The sequence below is a fragment of the Artemia franciscana genome, chromosome 12, assembly GCF_032884065.1.
Source record: "Artemia franciscana chromosome 12, ASM3288406v1, whole genome shotgun sequence".
Lineage (NCBI taxonomy): Eukaryota > Metazoa > Arthropoda > Branchiopoda > Anostraca > Artemiidae > Artemia > Artemia franciscana.
The window spans coordinates 21,914,695-21,938,336 of NC_088874.1; the positions used below are offsets into that span (position 1 = coordinate 21,914,695).

General features: G+C 36.6%; 2 protein-coding genes across 8 annotated transcripts in view; both read right to left on the reverse strand.

Moving 5' to 3' along the window:
- Positions 1–5,446, reverse strand: part of LOC136033853 (polypeptide N-acetylgalactosaminyltransferase 11-like) — a 48,896-nt gene extending 43,450 nt beyond the window's left edge. The window contains exon 1 of one of the 4 annotated variants that reach the window (XM_065714815.1): positions 5,356–5,446. The gene's annotated coding sequence lies outside the window, so the exon portion shown is untranslated. Of the gene's footprint in view, positions 1–5,245 lie in introns of all 4 variants that reach the window. The other 3 variants (XM_065714814.1, XM_065714816.1, XM_065714817.1) reach the window with 3 other exon arrangements.
- A 9,329-nt stretch (positions 5,447–14,775) lies between these two features.
- LOC136033856 (squamous cell carcinoma antigen recognized by T-cells 3-like) overlaps positions 14,776–23,642 on the reverse strand; it is a 30,325-nt gene continuing 21,458 nt past the window's right edge. For all 4 annotated transcript variants that reach the window (XM_065714818.1, XM_065714821.1, XM_065714820.1 and 1 more), the window contains exons 2-3: positions 18,694–21,122; positions 14,776–15,013 (exon numbers count right to left, since the gene is read on the reverse strand). In XM_065714818.1, the coding sequence (XP_065570890.1) occupies positions 14,851–15,013; positions 18,694–21,110 (2,580 nt within the window). In that variant the 5' untranslated portion in view covers positions 21,111–21,122 and the 3' untranslated portion in view covers positions 14,776–14,850. The remainder of the gene's footprint in view (positions 15,014–18,693; positions 21,123–23,642) is intronic.

Here is a 23,642-nt window from a genome sequence, read left to right on the forward strand (position 1 = left end):
TTGGCATCCTGAGATCAAGCCTGAGCCTGAAAGTTATGATTCTAGTCAAGAAGAAACGATAGAGATATCTGAGAGAGACCAGGATGCTCCTTTTGGATCCGTGGTAAATGAGACAGAAGCAGATACTATCGCGGAAAGTATAAATATACCCACTACAGTACTTGTAACAGAAAATGCATCTTCAAGCCGTGGTAGTTCGCACTTAGTTCTTGACACTGAAGAACAAGTGGTTGAGGCGGTGGTGGTCTCTTCCACTCCAAAAGACACTAACCTTACAAGGAAGAGGAAGAGGGCTGTAGGGGAAGAATACTCATCTCAGAAAACTAAAAAAACAGTGGGAAAACATCAGTGAAGAAAATTACCTGCAAATACAGGTTTTTTCATGTAGAAGCATAACCGAGGAAGAAATTCAGAAATCTTTCAGCGATTGTTGGAAGCTTGTAAGATTATATGGGAACATGCATAGGCTATACAAAAATAGTTCATACTGCAGCATGTTGTAAAACGCTCAACTAAGAGAAAGATGGGAGAGACAAATACGTGAACAAGTACATTCGATTATTTTCTAACAGTCACAGGTGAAAAGAAAAGGGCGTGCAAAGCCTTTTTTCTTGGTGCCCTAGGGCTTAGAGAAAAGTTTGTCAGAAACTGTGTTACGAATACCTCTGGGGCAGGCACTATTTCTTCGGATAAGAGAGCTGAGACAAGCCCCCAAAGCTTCAAAAAAGCAGGGTAACTCACGAACAAATTTCTCTGAAAATTTCGACTGAATACCCAGATCAGCTTGAGATACACTTTCTGACAATGTAAATGCCCATAGTGTCTTTTGATTTGGGTCTCCCCCCCTTTATTGATTTTCCAATGTGTAGGGGGGGGGGGACAAATTTGCAGTTTTAGATTTGCCCAGTAGCTAGAAGACCAGTTGAAAATTTTTGCTTGTCTATCTTTTTCCAGCTTATAATGAAAATTTTTATTTTCCTAGGGTTAAAAAGGTAATACCCCTGCTCTATTTTGAAAACCAATAGGTAGAAATTTTCTTAATGTAAATGAATTCAAGTTTTTTAAAACACTATTTAGTTTAGGGCACATAAATGGATTAGAACTCATTTTATTTATTTATAATAAATAGGTTCTGATTTGCTTAGGGTTGAAAGCAGGGGCTTATTTGGGTCCTTATAGAGGCTCATTAGGGGGCTTATTTAAGTCTCCCCTCCCCCTTGTATGTATTTTCCAATGTGTAGGAAGGGGACAAATTGCTGTTTTAGAGTTGCCCAGTAGCTAGAAGACCAGTTGAACATTTTTGCTTTTCTATCTTTTTTTCAGCTTATAATGAAAATTTTTTAAGATTTTGATTTTTCCTAGGGTTAAAAAGGTAATATCCCTGCTCTATTTTGAAAACCTAAAGGTAGAAATTTTCTTAATGTAAATGAATTCAAGTATTTTTTTTTAAATACTATCTAGTTTAGGGCACATAAATGGATTAGTACCCATTTTATTCATTTATAATAGATAGGTTTTGATTTGCTTAGGGTTGAAGGCAGGGGCTTATTTGGGCCCAATGCCCTGACACTTTAAACTTCTTTGAATTTTTGGACAGTCCCTAATCAAATTATCTTGCATTTTTTATTTTACCTTTGGTTTATTGTTTTGATAACACATGGCTACATTGCTGCTGTTGACGTTTGTTTTACCAAGTGTGTTTTTTTTCTGCCTAATTTGTCCATTGTAGTACTATCCTATCCACTTCTAAAACAACGCTTGGTAAAAAACACCAAGTGTGTCTTGGGGCTAAAAGGCTGTCTGACTTAACACAGTATATCAGAATGCTAGAGTGTAATAAAGTAAAGATGGTTATAATTTCTAAATGTTGGAATATTACCATAAACAAAATTCTGAGTGGGGTTAAAGATAATCTACAATCTACAGGGTTTAACTGTGTTATTAATTCTTACAATTATAGAGGAGTGACATACAATATATATTCCAATGTTCAGGGGGGGGGGGAATTGTCTTCTTTCAATTGTTTTATTGAAAACACAAAAAGGCTTATGATCTAGCCTATATTATGATTGGCTGAAGTTGTAGCAGTGGAATATTTACAGCCTCGTGTGTCTGCAATAGGGTAGCAACAGCAAAAAAAAGCTCAATAAAAAACGCCAATTTTGTCATGACCTTAAGCCTAGAACACACGTAGCTTTTTTTGGGCACTTCTTTCAGCAACTGAGTGGGAAAATGAAAGCACTACAGAAAAAATGCCCTTTGTGCAAGATTCTCAAAACTAAAAATCATGGACATGGACACCAATTGTCAACTGCAGCTTATCAAAAGTTGAATGATTGGTCTAAACTTATCATTTAGTTCTTTCATTATTATTGTGAATTTCTATGATTATTAAGATTTATATTATTTTAAAACTTTTTTTTGTTTTAAATTTTTTATTTAAAGATTAGATTCTTTTATTATTAAATATTCAACTATTATTATTATTGTTATTCAGATCTTTTGATCTGTCATAATAAAGAGAAGGAAACAACTGAGGATTACTTTTTTTATGATCATAATGGAATTCAGTGCTGTTTTTGCAAGTAGGCACTGAAAACTAGAAAATTTTTCCACAGACACACACATACACCTCAAATCTGCACTGTTTTCTTTGCAAATCGACACCAATTTACCAAATCAGCACCAAAAAAAGCTATGTCTGTTCTAAGCTGTAGAAAGGATAACAATGCTATGGATCCACAGGCTAAATGAAATTGCTTTCTGTATTTTTTTTTGTGTGGAAGGACTACATAAACTGTTCATTAAAAGACAGTAAGCAAATGTAAACAAGGTGATATGCTGTAAGAGAAGGGCTAATCAAATACCAATTTATCACTCAATCATAAACACTTCACAATGATATTAATGAGTTTAATTAGCAATTATATTACTTTTTTTGTCCTACTATGTCTCCATTAAAAACCACAATAACAATACTATATCCAAACCTGTTTCTCTCAGCCTTTGGGTAGTTTGATAACTACAAGGCATCATAAAATATGTCAGTAAAATATTGGTAAAATACACAATTTTAGCATTACCAATTTTACCATTTACAACATTAAACATGCATACCTTTTTCAACAACATATTGACATTGTGCCACCTAAAGCTCATAACTGACAATATAAGAATTTTACAGCAGACAGGAATTTTAACCTTCAAAATTGTAAGCTCTCTTGATATTATTAATATTTTCATACATTCAATGAAAATTAGCAAACTTATACAGCACCATTGTTAAAAATCTCTAGCTCTCACACTTTATAGGCTACCATACAGCTATTTACAACCTTTATGTGGGACAAGAATATGTGCCTATAGTCACTTAAGACCCTCAACTGGATATCTAATTTTAATCAAAATATGTTGTAAAGTGCACAAATTAGTATACTGCTTCTTTGTCAACGACCTGTTGATCAACATCTGACTCTTCTAGAGCATCTCTCACTACTTTGGAATATGGCATTTTTTTGTAGAGGTCATGATGGATTTGAGGAATGACTAATGACTTGCAAAGATCTTGCACAGCCTTATAATTGGCAGCAGCAAGAGGCTGATGCTTTGGATAAGCTTTCTTGAGCTGTAGTTCAGACTCAGACGCGTTTCCACTTCCCATTATAATATCAAACAACTTAAAGTCCAATCTAAAATCATATTTGTAATAAACCAAATTTGGAGCATCTTTGCAAACACAAATATACTTGATCTTGTTCCAAAGAATAGTGGTACAGTCAGTTGCCTTTTTCTTGTTTTTATCAGACCCTCTCCAAGCCAGTGGAAATCTGACCAACTTTTGTGATCATCAATAACATTAACAATCTATAGAAAAGGGTTGATTCATGCTAGAAGGCCGATGGTCTGCCATCCCTCAATACTAAACACTGACATGTTCTTTGTAGCCCATTCAATGCAAGTGTGCACTGTATCTTGCTACATATGCCCAGATTCTAAAAAAATATGGTTTATTTCCTGGACATTTGGCAGGGTTATTACCGGAAATACATACATAGAAACCATGAACTGGTTCCTAAACAGTCCCCCACAGCAATTGATCACAAAGTAGAACTTTCTCACATCATCATTTGTTTTCATTAGGTTTAAAGATTGAACCCCTCTTGCCATAGGTCTTGTCCCACAAATTGCAAATACCTTCCCTTGAGTTGAGGTTGTACACAACTGAAACTTCCAGAGATTGATGAGAGAGAAATCCAACTGACCTAAAGGTAACATGTTAATACTACTACTGCTGCTACTAGTACTACTATTATTACTATTATTGCTACAACTAGTAATATCAATACTACTGTGACTACTATTACAGCTATGCCTAAGGATATGAAGGTGAAATTTTCAAGGAATTTTGAGGGGGGAAGGTAAACTGAATAACTGTGTACCATCTGTATGAAGGTTGTCAGAAGGACATAACAGCCATATCTGAGGAACAGTTTGGTGTGTGAAGTTGAAACTAACAGGCCTTGCTGTGGAGGGTGTTGAACTAACCAAAAGAATATATTTGTATCCTAATAATCTTGCTTTCAAATGTTTTTTTTTTTCAAAATTTAGGAAATGTATTTGCATATCTTTAAAACCTTATAAAATAGAATTGAGCAAAGTTTTGAAGCTGAAAACAATTTTTTTGTACTTCAATTAAGCAGAAGATCTATTTTGCAAGGTTTCACTTTTATAACACACATACTTTTAAAGGTCATCAAAGGTCAGGGCCCTTTATAGAGGGAGGAGTGGAGGCAGTTGCTTTAAAATACCTTCCCAGGACACACTTTAGTCTGTAGATTCATCCCTGAAAGTTTCATGTTCCTAACCCAGACCCTTTCTGAGATAGCAAGAAGTCAACTAACTAGAATTTCATCCTTAAATTTTGAAAAAAAACATTGATTTTGCTCAAAATTCTATTCAAATAACAGGAATTGAATTTTCAGAACTAAAGGCAGAGAAAAAGCAACTAGTAACTGAATATTAATGTAAAATGTTGTTTTGTCAAAATTTCAATAGGTATAGAATAGGTATAGACCTGTCATGTAGGCAAATTTCAGGGCCCTCTAGAGGGAGAAGGAGTGGAGGTGGGTACTTTAAAATACCTTCCCGGGACATAATTCAGCCTGTAGACCCATCCCTAAAAGTTTCATTTTCCTAACCTAAACCCTTTCCAAGATAGCAAGAAGTCAATTAACTAGAATTTTACCGATGACTTTTCTATTCCATGTAATGATAATTATTGTCTTCTTTCTATCTTTACTTGGGCCAGTTCAGGATAAATTGTGGACCTACTGTTGTCTTTTTGATTAAACTCACACTCTGCCTACTTGGTCCGTAGCCTTAGTCCTTAAGCAGCACCATACCATTTTGAAATCGCTATTGACTGTGTTTTGAGCAATGTTGCCTCATGGTGCGAAAAACATTACCAGATCCTTGAAAAACAAAATCACTAATCAGCAAAAAATCACTAGATTATTGACTAGAAATCACTAGAATTATAATACTCTTTATAAGTGTAATTAATAATTTTTTGTTTCTCTACCATGTTCTATAAAAGCACAACTATAGGAAGGGGGTGAAATTACCACTAGATGTGGAAAAACACTTTAAATGGACGTTTTGATTTTTTCTAGCGCGAAAATTACCCTTGAAATTTTGAAAAATTCCGTTTTGCATTTTCACAGAGAGAATAGAACAAAATACTTGCTTCCTCCCTGAATCTTCCCGAGTTCGTAACCTCGGCTTATATTCCAATCACTGAAAATCTATTATCGGTGATTTAATCAAGATATTTGCTTCTTCTTCTTATTTTTGTTTTCTTGACTATTTAAAACCCCAGTTTTCCCCCAAAAATATAGAAAAACAATTTTCTTTTTATTATAGTTGAGCTAGCATAATTGCTGGAACCAGCGACAATTTTGAAAATGCCCTTTATATTTTCATGGACAGAATTTGTCCCGCCCTTCACAAATTACGATAAGCATTGGTCTTATTGTTTCTTTAATAAAAAAAAGGTTGTTCTTAATTATAGGAACACACCCAAAAAATAAACTTATGTTAATCCTAATGAAATATGCAAAATATGATGAAAATATAATACTTTAGTTTATATAATAATATAATTCGGCTATATGTTTGCATATTTGTACATTAGGGAGTGTAGGGGTACAGTAAACTAATTTAACATAACTTTACCCCCACCCCCTAATGTGCAACATTTAGCCCAAGTTATACAAGTCAAATGCATTCAGTCAACCGTTATTTGTTTTTGTGGCTATGAAACTGGTTTTCAGAGATCGTGCATTTTCCTTATTATCCTTAGCAAATTATCCTAAGCATACTTTCATCCCCAGACCTATCCTCAGGGACTGCATGGGTCATGTTGAATCTAAAGGTATAGTTTTGGAACCTTTTAACTATGCTAACCAAAATAGTCACCTCAAACTTTTGATCAAAAATTTTTTTGGGAAAAGAGGTACGTAGGAGGGGGGCTAGCAGCCGTCCAATCTTTTCAGTCAAATAATAGGGACACCAGAAGTTTTCAATTTCCGCTCAAATAAGTCCTCTTCCAATGTTCTAGGGCAGTTGGTTTGATACGATCACCCCTGGGGAAAAAAATTAACACGCATTCATGGTTTTTCTTCAGGCAGGTAATGCAAATTCTAAATTTTGCAGATAGGGGCTTGAAACCACTACAGTAGGGTTCTCTTATACGCTGAATCTAATGGTTTGATTTTAATTAAAATTCTTTGACTTTTAGTGGGTGTTCCCTCCCTCTTTTGAAAATCAAGCACATTTTCGCAGTTACTTAGTCTTTCATGGGTAAAACTAAGCTTAATTAATATTATATATACATAATCAACATAACAAGCTGATAAAATATCGATTGATATCAAAATTTCGTTTCCAAAGTTTTGGTTAGTATTAACCCGTATCACTTCATTTTTACAGTTCGTCACCACAAACTCTTTGATATGTTAGCACATAAATAAAAAAATTGAGGAATAGGACGATATCTGCGCTTGTTAGGTGTTTCAATTACAAATGAGAGAATTTTGAAAATTATCGGAGTTTCTGGCGTAAAGAGCGTGGTATTGAGGAGACGGCAGCTCCCCTCATATAAGTAATAGTTTCTGTTCGTTTTAAGTTTTGATTCTGCCCTTTACTTTCAGTTGATTTTTTTTATTTAATTTCTGATCGCTTTAAAATAATGCTGAGAAAACTAGCTCCCCTTCCATCGGAAATTCGTTCTCCCCACGGACAATCCCTCTATGGAAATTTCTTCCCACGTAAAATATGACCCCCCTCCAGGAGAATTTCTCTCAGACAATTTTATTCTAGCTGAAAATTTTCCCCGAAAAATTTCTTGCGGATGGTTCCAGGTGAAGTTCATTTCTTAGCGCACTTTCACTTGAAAAGGACTTTCATTCTGAAACGATCATTTTTAAAATCATGCGGGAAATCCCCTCCTCTGTGGAAAATTTTTCCAGCAAATACCCCCCTCCCCAAATGGAAAGTTGGTCCCGCAGAAAATTCCCTCTGGGGAATTTCTCCCGCGAATAATCCCCCTCCTACGGAAAGATGCTCAATACGACTTTAACCCGGTAAAAATTTTCTCCAGATATTTCTCTTAATGTCTACATATAAGATTAAGTTGGTAAAGTGACAGTAAATTCAGGAATTCTCCCCAGCGTAAAAATTCTGGAAAGTCCCCCCCCCCCCGAAACCTCCCTCCCCATGAAAAACTTTCCCTGTAGAAAATCCCTCAAGCAGAAAATCCACCCCCCTCCCCTACACCTGAAAAATGTATACATACTTCCTAATAACAACAACTATACGCAAACAATTGGGCAAATTAATAACTCAAAGACCTTTTTCCAGAGACTTTCGGGGACCATATTATCTCCAAAGACATAGTTTTTGGGCCTTTCAGTAATGCTGAACAATATGGCTATCTTAAAATTTTGATCGGATAATTTTGAGGAAAAGGGGGTGGGGGTTTGGTAGGAGGGGGACTAGTTACCCCCAAGTCTTTTGGTCACTTAAAAAGGGGACTTAAACTCTTATTTTTTGTTCAAATGAGCCTTCCAGATATTTTAGGATTATTGGTTCGATATGATCACCCCTGGGAAAATAAAAAACAAACAAATAAACAAGCATCCGTGATCTTTCTTTTGGCAAAAATACAGAATTCCACATTTTTGCAGATGGGAGATTGAAACTTCTACAGTAGGGTTCTCAGATACGCTAAATCTGATGATGCGATTTTAATTAACGTCTTTTGACTTTTGGGGTTGTTTTCCCCCTTTTTCAAAATCCAGGCAAATTTTCTCAGGTGCGTAGCTTTTGATGTGTAATACTTAAAACCTAATGAATGTTACATATTTGGAATCAGCATTACAGGCCAATTCTTTTGATATATCTATTGATATCAAAATTCTGGTTTTTAGAGTTTCGGTTACTATTGAGCCGTGCGGCTTCCTACTTACAATTCGTTTCCACGAACTGTTTGACTAGAGTATGTCCGATGAGGTCCTAACGGTTGTAGCAAAGAAAAGTGTATTTTATATAAGAAGTGATGAAAGTGGAAACAAAGTAACAACTATCTGCTCATATACCGCAGTAAGAAAAGGTTGCTAAAAGCACTAACTATCGTTATTCAGATCTTATGACTCACATTTATTCCGTAGTGAAAATAACTAAGTTTGAGTTATTATTTAGTTACTACCAATGACTAAAGTAAGAAGGTTTGAACATGCTCTTAAACTTCGCCTATGATTGAAGAAACTAGCAGTGTGTTCGGACCATGAGCTACGATAGTTGACTCGTCTAAAGTGAAGTCAATCGTAATTCTGACTGTAGTACTGTCAATCTCTGAGGAAGACAATCCCCCTACAGCTCGTAGGGCAAGGGTTGTAAGTTATGCCCTGGGTTATATATGGTTCTTATAGAAAGGCTGGTCGTATATGATTTGGAGGGGACTTATTGGACTTGTAATCAGAAGTTCTAGAGCCATTTTTTAAAAGTAAAAGTGAACAGAGCACAGCCCCCCCCCCGCACACACACACCAAAACGTCGTGTTTTCCTGAAATGCATCCAATAGAAATTTTTATACAGTCCTTTTATTCAAAATAGTCCAATGGTCATATAACAAGGCTTTTGGGGTTGATGCAAACCACCAGAGCCTGAGGGCGAGGGTTGTAAGTTATGCCCCGGGGAATTTGAGGCTCTTATGGATAAGATGGTTGCATAAATTTAGAGGGGGCTCGCTCATTTGGTTGAAATTTGAAGTTTTAGTGCCCTTTTAAGAATCAATAGTGATGGAAGTCAACTAGCCCCCACCCCCAAACTACCCCTCTTTTCACCAAACGCATCTGATTGAAATTATGCGAAGGCAGTATGGTTTAAAAGAGTCCAAGAGAATATAACAATGCCTAAAGGGTTGGCACCCCCCCCCCAGAGCGTTGGGACAAGGACTTTAAGTTATACTCTGGGGACATATAAGGTTTTTATGGAATGTATGTAAAGGTATGCATGTCCGACTTCTACTTTCCTAAAATACGAAGGGCATTAAGATGAGTCTTTCAGAAAATGTTGAGGGGTGTGTTGAACTATATTATAACATGCTATGTGTATATGGGTTGTCAAAAGGGTTTAACTCAGGAATAACAGAGCATATTTATTTGGAATTTTCAGAAAATGATAAGGAAGATGATCAATTAACCAATAAGACAATATTTGCATGCTACTACTACTACAACTACTGCTGCTTCTACTGCTACCACAAGCACTATTATTGCTACCACTATTATCACTACAACTACTACTTCTGTAGTGAGTACTACTAAGGCTGTGGACATTGAACAAAATTTCGGAGGAAACTCTGAGGGGAAAGTTGAACTAAATCGATACATACTATGTGTATACAGATTGCTGATACGGTGTATCAGCAGTATTTTTGGAACGGCTTATCATATCAAGAGGAAACTTCAGGGGCATCATGAGTGGGACGTTCAGTTGACCAAAAGGCAAAAAGTACCTGCTACTACTGCTATTAATGCTGATGCTACTACTTTTACTAGTAATAATTATACACAACTATTGCTACTATTGCCCCTACTAGTATGATAATAGCTGAATTAAGGCTACACGTATGAAGGTGAAAAGTTAATAGAATATTGAGCAATCAAAACCCACTGAGAATCAAAACACACTAAGCGCATGCAGATTGTCAAAAGGGCCGATCTAGAGAATCGATGTGGGTATTAAGTTGAAACTTTGAAATACTTAAAGGGGAAGATCAATTGGTAAAAAGGTAATATACGCATATAACTACTAACACTAATACCAGTGCTACGTTAACTGATGCTACTACTGCTACTAAACTACTCCAATTAGTGCTTCGATTGCAACAAGTCGTAAGTCTTAGAGTATTAAGGTGTAAAAGGGTGTCAAAAGCGCACATAAACGATCTTTTGGGAACGACTTAACGTGTCAAGGTGAAACTTCCAGGGTATCATGAAAGCGATGTTCAACTGACCAAAATATGCACATGCTACTACCGCTATTAATAGTGCTGCTACTGCAACTAATACAACACTAGCACTGTAACTACTTCTACTACCACCGAAACTACTATGATAATATTTCTTTTAAGGCTACGTCTATGAAGGTAAAATCTGAGAGAATTCCAGAGTTTTCAAATCACTTCTCTTTAAATAGGCAGCGCAGTGGCGGAGTTAGCCTGGCACTTTGACGATAATTCATATCAGTCCAGATTTTATTAAGAAAAATAATCATTCGTTGATAATTTCTTGCGCCCCCTGACATTGTGCATCCCGAGGCCTGGGCCTTGTGGGGCTATTGGTAAATCCAGACCTGAGTAGGATGAGGGGGTAAGAATTAACCTCCTTCCATTTAGACTAAGCCTGAATAGTTGTGTTGCGGGGTGATACTCCCTTCTTATTGCAGAAAAACATTACTGACATTTGTTTTAAAGCTTTGTTTAAGGAAAATTATTCGCTTTCCATTTCATTAAATTAGATACAGAGATTTGTAACTGCTTATCAGCTATCATGAAGGAGAGGAGGTGGGTCATTTTGTAAACGGGGGGGGGGGAGCAGATACCCAAAGGGTATATTTTAATGTCAACTATCCTAACTCTCATTGAGTCTTTCGCTAAATATAGAATGAGTTTTTGGGAAGGGGAGGGGGTTGGAAACTTACGTGTAATCCCTCTTGTTTCCCTGGAATATTTTAGTCTACGCCTTTATTACTGTTGCAGGAAGGGAGGGTTATAGTGCCCCTTCCATTGCTGCATTATTTCTATGTGTAACATAATATATTACGTTTACATCCCTAGTATTACAGTAGTTGAAAAGGTGAGGCGGACCCTCATGAGCCTTACCATGAAAATTTCTTACGGGGGTGGTAAATGTTACTAGGAATATTGTTTTCAGCAATGTTAAATGTAGTTTTTCTCTTTTTCTGTTTATGTGGGCTACAACACTTCAATGTATTCAAACATATGCATATAATGTATTGTACATCAGAGAACCCAATTGTAGAGATTGAACTGGCTTTAGCCATGTAGAAGATAAGTCACACAGAATTTCCGTCCATATGAACAAAAATGCCCGTCTTAGACCTCCCTCAACTATTTAGCAACCCACGATCTAATTTCTGTTGTCATTTGTGCCAGAAAGGAGATGCTGTGGTTGGAGCCTTGGATACGCCTGGTCAACATGAAGAACTCTTTGCATTCGCCGACGACAGCACCCTGGGGGCTGCAGCACTTGATAAATCATCCCTTATCCTCAAGCTACAATTGATGACAGAAAACATATATCATTGGTTTGATGCAAATTTATTAGCTTTGAAAGTAAAGAAATCGTTTCTTCTTATATTCTCCCGCATAGGCAAATTCTGCCCTACAGTAACAGAGCTTCAAACATCTAAGGAATCCATATCCCGCCCAGCTGACCAGTTTGTTCGATTTCTTGGGCTACGTCTGGATGAAAACCTATCTTTCAAGCGGCATATTGAGTCAATGAGATTAAAGGTTTCTCGAGGCCTTGGAATTATTCGGAAGCTAAAGCGAGTCTTTCCTTTCTCTATCCTTTGTCTATTATACTTCTCTCTTATTTACCCTTATTTATGTTACTGCTCGTCAGTGTGGATGTCTACATTTCCATCTTTACCTACACCTTTACATAATCTCCAACTGAAATCAGCAAATGTCCTGCAGTCTATCACCCATATTTCTGTTGAACTTCTGAAGATTAAATATATTCATACATTGCACCTCTCTTTCATTGCATTTCAATATTTCCGCGGAAACCTTCCATTAAGTTTTTCCGGGCTTCTTGAGATTGTTAGAAATGTCAGTCCTTATGAAACTAGGAACCAGGATGATGTGCTAGTGCCATCCACCCCTGCAGTGCGCTCGGACTTTGGTCTGATAGTTGCTGTCGGACGTGCCTGGGATTCCATTCCTGTTGGGATTCGACGGTCCTGTAACATAGGCTCCTTCAAGAAACAGTTGAAAAATTTTTTAATTAAAAAAAATAAATTAAATTATAATATTGGTCAGTTATTTCTATTGTTTAATTACTTAGATTTAATTTATTTAATTAATTATTTAGATTTGGGTGGTGCCCAATTTCCAGCAAAAAGACATAAAAACAGAATAAATCACGATTAAACCTTATTAGAGTCCAAACTTTGATTGTAAAACTGCAAGATTTAATGAATAATATGCAAATATTTTCGTTTTCATTTATACACAATTACAGGGCTAAACTACTAAATACCGTCCTTTGTTACAGATTTTATTGCCATGTTATTGACATCACAATCCGATTGAAGCTCGAAGATTTGTAGGCGATTAAAATTAAAGATTTTTTTTATAAGCAGCACAAAATGCTTGTTAGGATTTACGTTTTGAGTTAGGTCTATTGGAATAATCGTTCCTAGGACAAGTAAGTTCCTGTGTTAAGGCACGTAAGAAAAGATGGAGCAAAAACAAAAATGCGAAAAAGGGAAATCTAAAGGAAAAAGACTTTAAGCTGAAATAACTTGATACATAACTTATCAATTATGTTTTTTTTAGGGTTCACATACTCAGCGCAATTTCGTCTTAAGTGAAAATTGCACCCTTTATAGCTTGGGTATGAAGCTTCTAACTTTTTGTTCTCCTGGTCCATTTTGAGGTAGTCAAGCTATTTTCAATTCACTTCTAAACAAATTGGTTACATCCATTAACGGCACAGAACCATCAAAAGATCATAGAAATTCTATTTTGACACGTACTCAGTGCATAGCAGAAACAGTTTATATCTTTTGTATTGTATATGTACAGGCTATTTTTTCTTACCATTGAAGAAAACCCTGTGTGATGGTCAATCCAGGATTCTGCTGCTAGTGGAGGGGGCTTCCCATGACTTTACATGCGATTTTTCCTTGCTTGACATTCTCAACATGCTGATTGAACCTGAACGGCTAGAATTTTGACAACCAGTTTGTCTTTGTATTATCCTGCCATTTTTATACACCCAAAGGCTTTTTATGTATATAGAAATCCAACGTATATGATGCAAAGGGGGGCGATTTATATAGGTCCTACCATTTTTCCGTCACGTTCTTAATTTTTCATGAGTTTATATTTGCCACAGGACAGGATACTTTTGTCATAAAAATAACAAGAATGGCAGAATCTAGGTCAAACAAGCAGGGAAGTAATTATAATCACTTCTATGACTTGTTAGATATAGGATAACAATCAGTAAATAAACTTCCTTGCCCCAACTGAAGAGTTAGGCTCACAAAGGGTAAATAATAATTTCCAAGCTAATACTAGTAGTTCTACCCATCAAATTGGACAAACAAATAAACTTCTTAATGAAAAAACAAAACGAAAAACGATTCATTCACTAACAAGCAGTTTGGTTCCCTGATCCTTCCTGAAGTAGCGTCTCTGCAACTATAAACAATAATAAACATCATTTTATCTCCATTTTCAAGGCAAGAAATGATTCGAAGATCCAGCTTGATTGGCATAAACAATTTCAACTTATAACACTTCGAGGCAAAAGAAGCAAGGAGTCCATTTAAGGTGGTACCAGCATGATATTTCCTAAGTTAACAAAATAGCATCCAAAATCAGAAATACTTTTTTAAAGCTAGGGAGCTCGTCTTTAATAGTTGGAACAAATTCAGAACCGAGTATGTCGTTGTGCTGTTTAATCTCAATTCTCTGGAGTAACCTACGAGTTACAATTTACCTACTTTCCTGGGCTTTTTCCCCTCACACACAGGCTACAACAACACACTTTTGCAAAAGGATCGGTCGAGACAGTTTGGAATGACAGCAAGACTTGGTCTTTTCTAAGGGTCTTTTATCTATTAATAAGGATACTGGTAAGGAAGTGAGCACATGGACCGTTCTATTCTTCTTATACATGAATTCAGATAAGGTGGAATCTCCTCTTAAAAAGATGTGCATCAGCCCATAAGGTGTAATATCGTCATGAGTTATTAGACCAATTAACAAAAACTTTAAGCATGTTGAATTTACGATTTTGCACCTTAGTAATTTCATTAAATGAGAAAATAGTGCTAGAGGCGCAGACCAAAGCTAGGAAATAATAATTTCCGATAATCTAAAAAGAATAGCTCGGTCTTGGAAGATGGCAAAAATATATTTTAAACTTCATGGCTAAAAAAAGAAAAGCAAAATTAAAAACCATACAGAACTATAATTTATGAAATTTTCAACGATTACATAATTACAAAAACCAATTCAAATCCATATTATTTGAAGCCAAGTAACATTTTACGAAAATCTTCATTCGACTTTGCTGGTGGTTTTGCTTCACTTGATTGCGCAGTTGGAGCAGGTGCATTTGCTTTCCTCTGCACTGATGCTGGAACTAAAGCAATTTGACTTTTACCCTTTCCGCGAGGTCCAGTTACCCTAGAATAACGGAAAAGCGATAAAATATAGACAATATATACCCCTCATCTTATATACACCGTTTCTACTTTACTTATAACACAAAAAAGAAGAATAAAATGAGAAACATCACTTCTTCCCACGTGAACGAGTGGTTATCCTTCTTGCTAAAGAGGGGGGACTGTAGTTCTCCTATATGGGGTTTTTGGCAATGGATATTCAAATTGCACAATGTCTTGTCTGGTGAAAGCAACATAGCCTTCTTAATCAACCTAATATAAAAGATATTTCAGCTTAGTCTTATTTGTGTTGCGAGAGCAACACTTTGGTTTTGTCCGTTTTTTTTTCTTTTTTTTTTTCCTATGCCGCCGATCTCAGCCTATTCCTGGAAATTGGTAAGGGTCTAACCTATGCGGTTTTTACGGAAAGTGTGGACCTCAGGCTGGATTGATGAATATGACATTACATTTGGGAAAGCTCCGCAGAACTCTTGCCTGGGGCCAAAAAGGATGGTTTTTGCTTGTCCACGAGCCAGAGCCTATGGTGTGCGAAAAGAAGTGGAGTTATATAGCCTATGTCAGAGAGGAGTATCTGAAGTAGTGCAGCCTAGCTTTCGTTTCATCAAACCATGTTTCTGCTTTCGAGTGGAAAGCTCTGTTCTAGCAAGCAAGCAGGCAGGAACCACTTTCAAATTGAAAATGAACTAAAATCTATAAGTGTTAAATATATGCAGCATTTCCCCGGCCCCACAGCCAATATATCTTCTTTGACTGACAAATAGAAAAATTTACAGAAGCAAAAATGTGGCATTTTTGCCCCATTTTTTGCGGTAGAGAAATGGTATCAGATGTGCCTAATAAACTTTAAAAGTTCTCTCATTGCTAAAGAAATTGGAGCTTGTCCTTTGCTCCTTTCTAAGTGGTGACGTTAGAAAGTTGGCCTACGGCAAAAAAAAAATCAACTTTTGAACTAAGACAGATAGTTTTTTTTTTCGACGGCAATCGATAGCTCTTGATGAGCTAATTAAAGTATGTGACATCCATTTTTTGGTAAAAAAATTCCTACATGAGGTATACCAGTTTAAAATTTTCAAGGGGTTGACAACTTCAGTAGTAAGGTACACAATGAAACGAAATCTAGGCCGATACAAATTGTGAGACATATAGAGGATTTATAAGCAACAGTCGGCTGTTAGGTACATTCGGCAATGAGGGGTTAGCAACTTTTGCTAGTTGGTGTATCTATTATTTGTTTCCAGTGTATTTGATGGTAAAACCAATTTGGTTCCAGTGGTAAGACATGTAGGGGACTTGTAAGTAATAATCTGCTGTTAGGCTACAGTCAACTTCAGCGATGAGGGGTTTGCAAATATGCTAGTTGGTGTACCCATTTATTTGTTTCCGGTGAACTTGATGCCTATCACGGGAGAGGGACTTATAAGTAAGAATCGATTCACTTTGGGCGAGAAACAGCTGTTAGCTCATAATCATCTTCGGTAATGAGGAGTTTGCCACTTTTGCTAGTTGGTGTACCTATTATTTGTTTCCGGTGTATTTGATGGTTAAACCAATTTGGTTCAAGTGGTAAGACATGTAGGGGACTTGTAAGTAATAATTGGCTGTTGGGCTACAATCATCTTCAGCGATGAGGGGCTTGCAACTTTTGCTAGTTGGTGTACCCATTTATTTGTTTCCGGTGAGCTTGATGTCTATCACGGGAGAGGGACTTGTCAGTAAGAATCTGTTCACTTTGGGCTAGAAATTTGTGCAAATTGGTGCACATTGTATTCGATCTCTTTAAATCTGACAGAATTAAGTGTTTACGCAACGGGTACAAACGATAACGTAAAACAATGAGGTAGTTTCGTAATAATTAGTATCACCTATGGTATTTTAATCCTGAATAGTTATGGATAGCTTTATAATACCAACTAGATTATATAAGATATTGTTCCAAGTTTTCATCCGTCACGATGTCTACGATTGAAAAGAATAAAGTTCAACTGGCTGCAAAGTCAATTTAGTCCCTTCTTTCGATATTATTTTGTAATTGTTGTTTTCTCAACACTTGGGAATAGCCTTTGGTCATATGATAACTGATTGCGTTCTTGTTTGAACATACCGTTTTAAAAACTTCGATAGGCTGACAACTTCATCATTTAACCGATAGTGAAGAAACAAGCACAAGCGAGAATGTAAAACAATGAGATAGTTTCGTAATAATTAATAGAATGTCATCTATGGTATTTTGATCCTGAAAACTTAGGGATAGCTTTATAATACCAACTAGATTATATAAGATATTGTTCCTAGTTTTCATCTGTCACGAGGTCTACGATTGAAAAGGATAAAGTTCAACTGGCTGCAAAGTCAATTTAGTCCCTTCCTTTGATACTATTTTGTTGCTGTTTTTTCAACGCCGAGGACAAGCCTTTGATCATGTGATTACTGATCGATAGCGAAGAAACAAAACCATAGTGTTGCTATTGCAACACTTTAGTCGACGAAGCCGGACAAAGGTTGCCGCAACACTTCACGTTGCCCGGGCAACGTAGGTCTAGTTTTAACTCTGAACGACTTCCCAACTTTTATGGAAGTGTTAACAAATGATTGGACAGTTTTGATATAAATTTCTAGAATGTTTTAGCTAATTTGAGATGTGATGGAATTGACAAAAGCAAATAACAGACTGCAGAATTGAAAAGAGAATTTGAATAAGAAACATGGGGATAGCCTTGAACATATTAACTCAGTACTCCTTACTTTCTCGCAAAGTTTCTTCTAAGTATAAGTGGATATTAGAGCAGTGTTTTTCCCCAGTTTTCTTTCTTTTTTACATAATCTCTGTAGATCTTCCATATAGGAGCTAGTCAGAGGTACTTCCATAGAGTAGTACCTAACCAAGGTCCAATTCCATCGTATGACTAGCGTCATTCTAAGCATCAATCAGATTAATAATAGTTTGACTCTTGTCTTTGGTAACTGTTGTTCCTTAGGAGTGATGTGACTATTCATTTCAATTTTTTTAGACTTCATTTATTTATTTAAAGTAATTTCTGTTCATTTAATGTTCAACTTATTATAACACTTCTATGCTCATTTTATCTTTTAATATTGCTCTTTACTTTTGTCTTAAAACAAAATTTCGAAAACAAACTTTCAAGAAATTAATTTCTTAAATATGGCCACCAAGCCCCCTGCAGTACATGGCTTAACCCACGATTTCTGAAAAGGTTGACAATTAATAAAATATCAAAGCAAAACAGCTGCAAGTTCTGATAGTTTTTAAAGAATTTGCTGGTGCAAACTATATTAAGCAGTAAACCCAAATGCAACAGTTAAAGTTTCCCAAAGTAATGGTTTCCAAGCCTCACTAGCATTCTTTAGTGGGACAGTTCCTTTCAACTACACTTCTCTCAAAGTAAGAACAGCCGAGTCTCTCCCAATTAATTCCTAGATTTGCCATTGAAAAATAAGGCCTCTCCATACTTTTCTAAAATTTTTCTATTTTTAGATCAAGATCTTTTAAATAATACACCGCCTAGTGGCTGCCACTTCATTAACCAACTATACCACTGTATCTGAGACTAGATTATCAACAAAATTTCAGGTTTGTCATTGACAGTCTCGGGATTACACAAATAAATAAAAAAAAAAAGGAAATAGAAAGTATAACATTTATGCATCAGTAAGTAAACTTACCTGGAACCTCCTCCAAGAGCGGGAGCAGCTTTCTCAATGGATCTTACTTCTTCTTTTCTTTGTGGAGGATTGCTAATAGCCACACTAATTTTCAATCCATCCAATTCAATTCCATCAAGCTTGACTACAGCTTGAGATGCAGCAACAGGGTCTTCATACTCAATATAAGCTATTCCCTTTGGCTGACCACTTCTAAATGTAACAATCCTTACATCTTTTAGAATACCAAACGGTTCAAACAATTTGATTAAATCGTCTTTTGTTTTGGACTTGGGTAATCCTTTAACAAATACTTTGTTTTTCTCTAAGCGTTGTGAGAAATGAAAAACAGGTGTTTTAAATGACGGATCTGCCTCGTATCTTGAAACAAACATAGGCCTTCCATCTACAAGTTCACGGTCACGTTTTAGTGCCTCTTCTACCTCATCGTGCTTGCTGAAAACAACATATGCAAAACCTTTCGATTTTTTATTGTAGTTTCGAACAAGCCGCACACTAACAACATTCCCTGATGTAGACATAACGTTTTTAATAGTCTCTTCATTTGTATTAAAATCTAGGTTGCTCAAAAATACAGTTTTATCAGGCTCAGGTGAGCTATCTCCTATAATTCCAAAATCTTCAGACTCCGCATCTTCCTTTGGCCTTTCCCGCTTAGCAGATGGTGTCTCTGTTGGCGGAGTGGGGGATGCTTTCCTTTTTACTCCTATTTCTTCCTTCTTTTTCTTCGACTCTATTGGTTTCTTTTCCTTCTTTTTCTTGGTTTCCTTTTTTTCTTTATCTTCCTCCAAACTCTTCAAATGTTGTTCATTCAATTCACTTAACCTTGCTTCACACTTGTCAACACATTGCTCATACTGGTCCAAACTGCCTCTTTCTCTTTCATACATTATCCATTCATTTACTATACCTTCAGGCCAGTCTGTATCAGCCTGAAGAGCCCTTTGAAAAAGCCTACGAACATGTTTACTATCACCATATTTCTGTTCAAGTGAGATGTACTTCAGCCACATTACAGCCGATTTGGATAAACCCAATTCTAAAGCTTCGCTCCACAATTTCCGTGCTTCTTCTAGGCTTCCAACAGAAAACTCTAGTCTAGCCCAATAAATATAAAAATCGCAGCTGGGGTCACCCTCTAGACCAAAGTTGCTTAGGACGTTCTCAGTTGCTCTACCTAAAATACTTCTTAGCTCATCAAGATCTTTTTCACTATTTAATTTAGCTTGCCTTCTAATATAGTCTATATAAGCAAACCAAACTTTTTTATAATCAATACCAGACGACAACCCTATGCTTAATGCTTTTTCAACAGCTTTTAATACTTCTTGTTTGTCTTTCCCGATTTTTTCTAGCAGCAGTATATAAGATGACCACAATTCACCAATCCATGGACAGTTTCTAAGACTTTTTTTATGCACAACAACTGACAAATCCAAGTCCTTTAACTTCTTTGTTACATAGTTTATGTAAATCATCCATAAATCGCCAACAAGTGGACAGTCTGCTACTGCTCTTTCACAAAGACACAAAATTCTAGCTGGCTCATCCTTTTCAACTTCGTACTTAATATAATTTCTATATACATCACTTTTATCATCTTTAACAAGTAACTCCTCTTCAAAAGGAGTAAGTTTTTGTAAAACTTCATTTGCTTTTTGATAATTTTCAACCACACTTTGGTCAACAGGTTCATTATTTTCTGACTTCCAGCTCTCATATTCAGAAAAAGAAGAATCATTATTCAACAAGGGACATGATAACTGTCTTTTAAAAAGCTTTTCAACTCTTTCTTTTTGATTCACAATAGTATCCTCCTCACCCCCAGCAGATATAATTGTTTGAAGTATACAAATTTCATATTCACGAAATGCTTCCCATAATATTGCACCATTGCTAACGTGTAAGCCTGCTGCTTGTATTGCTCTCTCAAAAACTGCTCTTGATTCTTCTATATCCCCACCTCCAATCGTAAATTGACAATACTCTAACCAAATAGGTACTGACAGGTAGTCTTTAATTGCAGTTTCGAACAATTCACAAACATTGTTTTTCTCCTCTTCAGATACGGCAATCTTAGATTCATCCTGAATCCAATCTAGCCATAGATCTTCAGACAGAGGGAACAAGTTGCTCATTTCTTTATAAGCTAAGCGAAGCCTGTCAAGCTCTCCAAGTTCTTTAAGAAGTTTGACTCTGGATAAATGTAAGTCGTAACTATAAATATTTCCTGCCAGCTGTTTCTCAAGGGACACTAGCTCTCTTTCCTTTGCTTTTCGGTTTTCTTCATCCAAAGATTCATGGCTACTTTCAGTTTTATTAGTGTCGTGTTCATCAGTTAAATCAGATGCATCTTCCTTATCATTGGTTTGTACAGCATCGTCTTTCATTGGCACATCACCATTATTTTCATACATCTTTAATCCCACCTATAAAAAAAAACTCCATAAAAACAATAAACACATAGAATATACATATATAATTTATTAATATAACATATATATATTTGTTGGCGCAACTGTCTGAGATTATGAATTGGGTGCTAAACTTGGCCCGACACTCCAGACAGGCGGGCGAGCCTTGTTAGCTATGGACTGGACGCTTATTTGCCTTCATTTCCAGGCGACCTAACGGTCAGGTGTCAATTCTAAAATTTGGTACACCTGTCTGAGACTCTAGGCGGGCGTGCCTCTCTAAAAGCTAACCCACAAGTATTTGTCCAATTTGAGAGTCATAGCTGCTCTCGCCGTTTACAAAACATTTGGAAAAATACCTTTGACTCTGAGCTTATGAATTGGGTGCTAAACCTGGCCCAGCACTTTAGGTAGGAGGGCTTGCCCTGTTAGGCATTGGACTGGACACTTATTAGCCTGTCATTTCAGGTAACTTAATGGTCATGTGTCAATTCTAAAACTTGGTCAACCTGCCTCAGGCGGTCGTGCCTCTCCAAAAGCCAACACACAAGTATTCGTCCAATTTGAGAGTCATAGCTACTCCCGCTGTTTGTCCGTGCTATTTACCAAATACTTGGAAAACTATAGGTCTCCCCACTCGCCTGCGAGTCCAGGAGATTTTTCTGTCACGTGTCAATCCTAAAACACGGTAGGCCGCCAGAGACTCTAAGCGGGCAATCCTATTAGGCTTAGGTCACTTGTTCGCCAGTGAATCCAAGCAAATTCATGCAACCCCCCCCCTTTGCATTCAAGTCCAGTCGACATTGTCCGTCATGGATCAAACCAAAAATCTATATCACCCCTTAGTTCTATGGCTATCTACCTTAGTTCTACCCAGGGATGGATGGATCGATGATAGACAATATCAAACAACAAGTGAAAATGACACCATTTGTTTTATACAATCCTGAAAAAGGCTTATGCCAGCTTTGCCTCTCACTCAGACTACCTGTCTTGGCTTTGTCTCCAATTGGCCGATGGCAACTTAATATTAGTTCTATAGAACAGACAGACAGGGGAAAGATAAGTCCCCTGGACTCGCAAGTGAACAGGGAGACCTATAGTTCTTCAAGTGTTTTGGTAAACGGCAGGGAAAGAACGGCAGGAGTAGCTATGACTCAGATTGGACAAATACTTGTGTGTTAGCTTTTGGTGAGGGACGCCCGCCTAGAGTCTGAGGCAGGATGAACAAGTTTTAGAATGGAGACATAACAGTTTAAATCGCTTGGAATGGCAGGCAAACAACCGTCCAGTCCAAAGCCTAACAGAGTTCGCCCGCCTGCCTAGAGTGTCGGGCCAGGTTTAGCACCCAATTCATAAGCTCATGGAGTCAATAGGCAAAAGTAGTTGTCCAACTGTTACTAATCAACAAAAATGTTGCCTTCATTGAGATCTCCTTCATCCAGTATACTTACCCTGGATGTGTCTAGTCGATTGAAGTAAAACAATGAAACTACTAAAAAAAAAAAAAAAAAAAAAAAAAAAAAAAAAAAAAAAAAAAAAAAAAAAAAAAAAAAAAAAAATGTCTAGCTCATTTTGATGGCAACAAATAGGTACATACTAATTCTTTTTCAATTGTCTCCTCCTCTTAGGCTTATTATAAATGTCCAGTAAGCTGCAACCTGATTGAAAACAAAACAAAGTGTGGTCTATTTTGTTCGTCAAAAATCAACACAACCAAATTGTTTTCAATATTTTTCATCTGCATAGATATCCCATTGTCCCTGACTAACTGCACTGTAAGTTTCAAGGCAATTGGAAAACAACTATTTTTTTTTCGATTACTCTCGCATAACGAATTGGTGCAACCAGCTTCTTTAAACTTTTTTGTCTTCGTATGCAAGACTGAGGGACTTCTCCTGGTCCAGTCGACATACCTTCCAAGTTTAAACCAATCAAAAAAAAAAAAAAGTTTTGCCCCAGTTTCAGGTATCGTATATTAATAGGCTACAGCCAAACTTCAATTTTTTCTGTCTACATTAAGGTCTACCTGGCCCCACAATTTTCAAACCTACTAAAACATTTGGAAAAAAAGATTTTGGGGCAATTTTTGGGCCTCACGAATCGATAAAGCCAAATGTGGTTCAATTTTTTTCCGAATAGAGTTCCACCTGACCCAAGAACTTGAATTTAGGTCTCAATCCGATTGTAGCCACAAAATTTAAAGTCCCGTTTCAGGCATCACAAATCTTTTGTTCTAGAATTAATATCACCGAAAAAACCAGTGACTTCTTTTGGCCTGGGCTGAACAAGAAAAATATTATTGTTAGTGCTTGCTAATCAGAAAAAAAAATAAATGTCTGGTACATTTCTGTGGAAAGCAATTCTTTTTCAACTTTTTTTTCTGTGCATAGAGGTCATTTCTGCGCATTGAACTTGTCTTAACCCAGGCATTTAACACAATCTCTTCAATAAAATTTGTTGGCTTTTTTTTTGGGGGGGGGGGGAGATGAACCAATATTTAGGAGACAAAAATATTTTAACCTTTTCATCCCC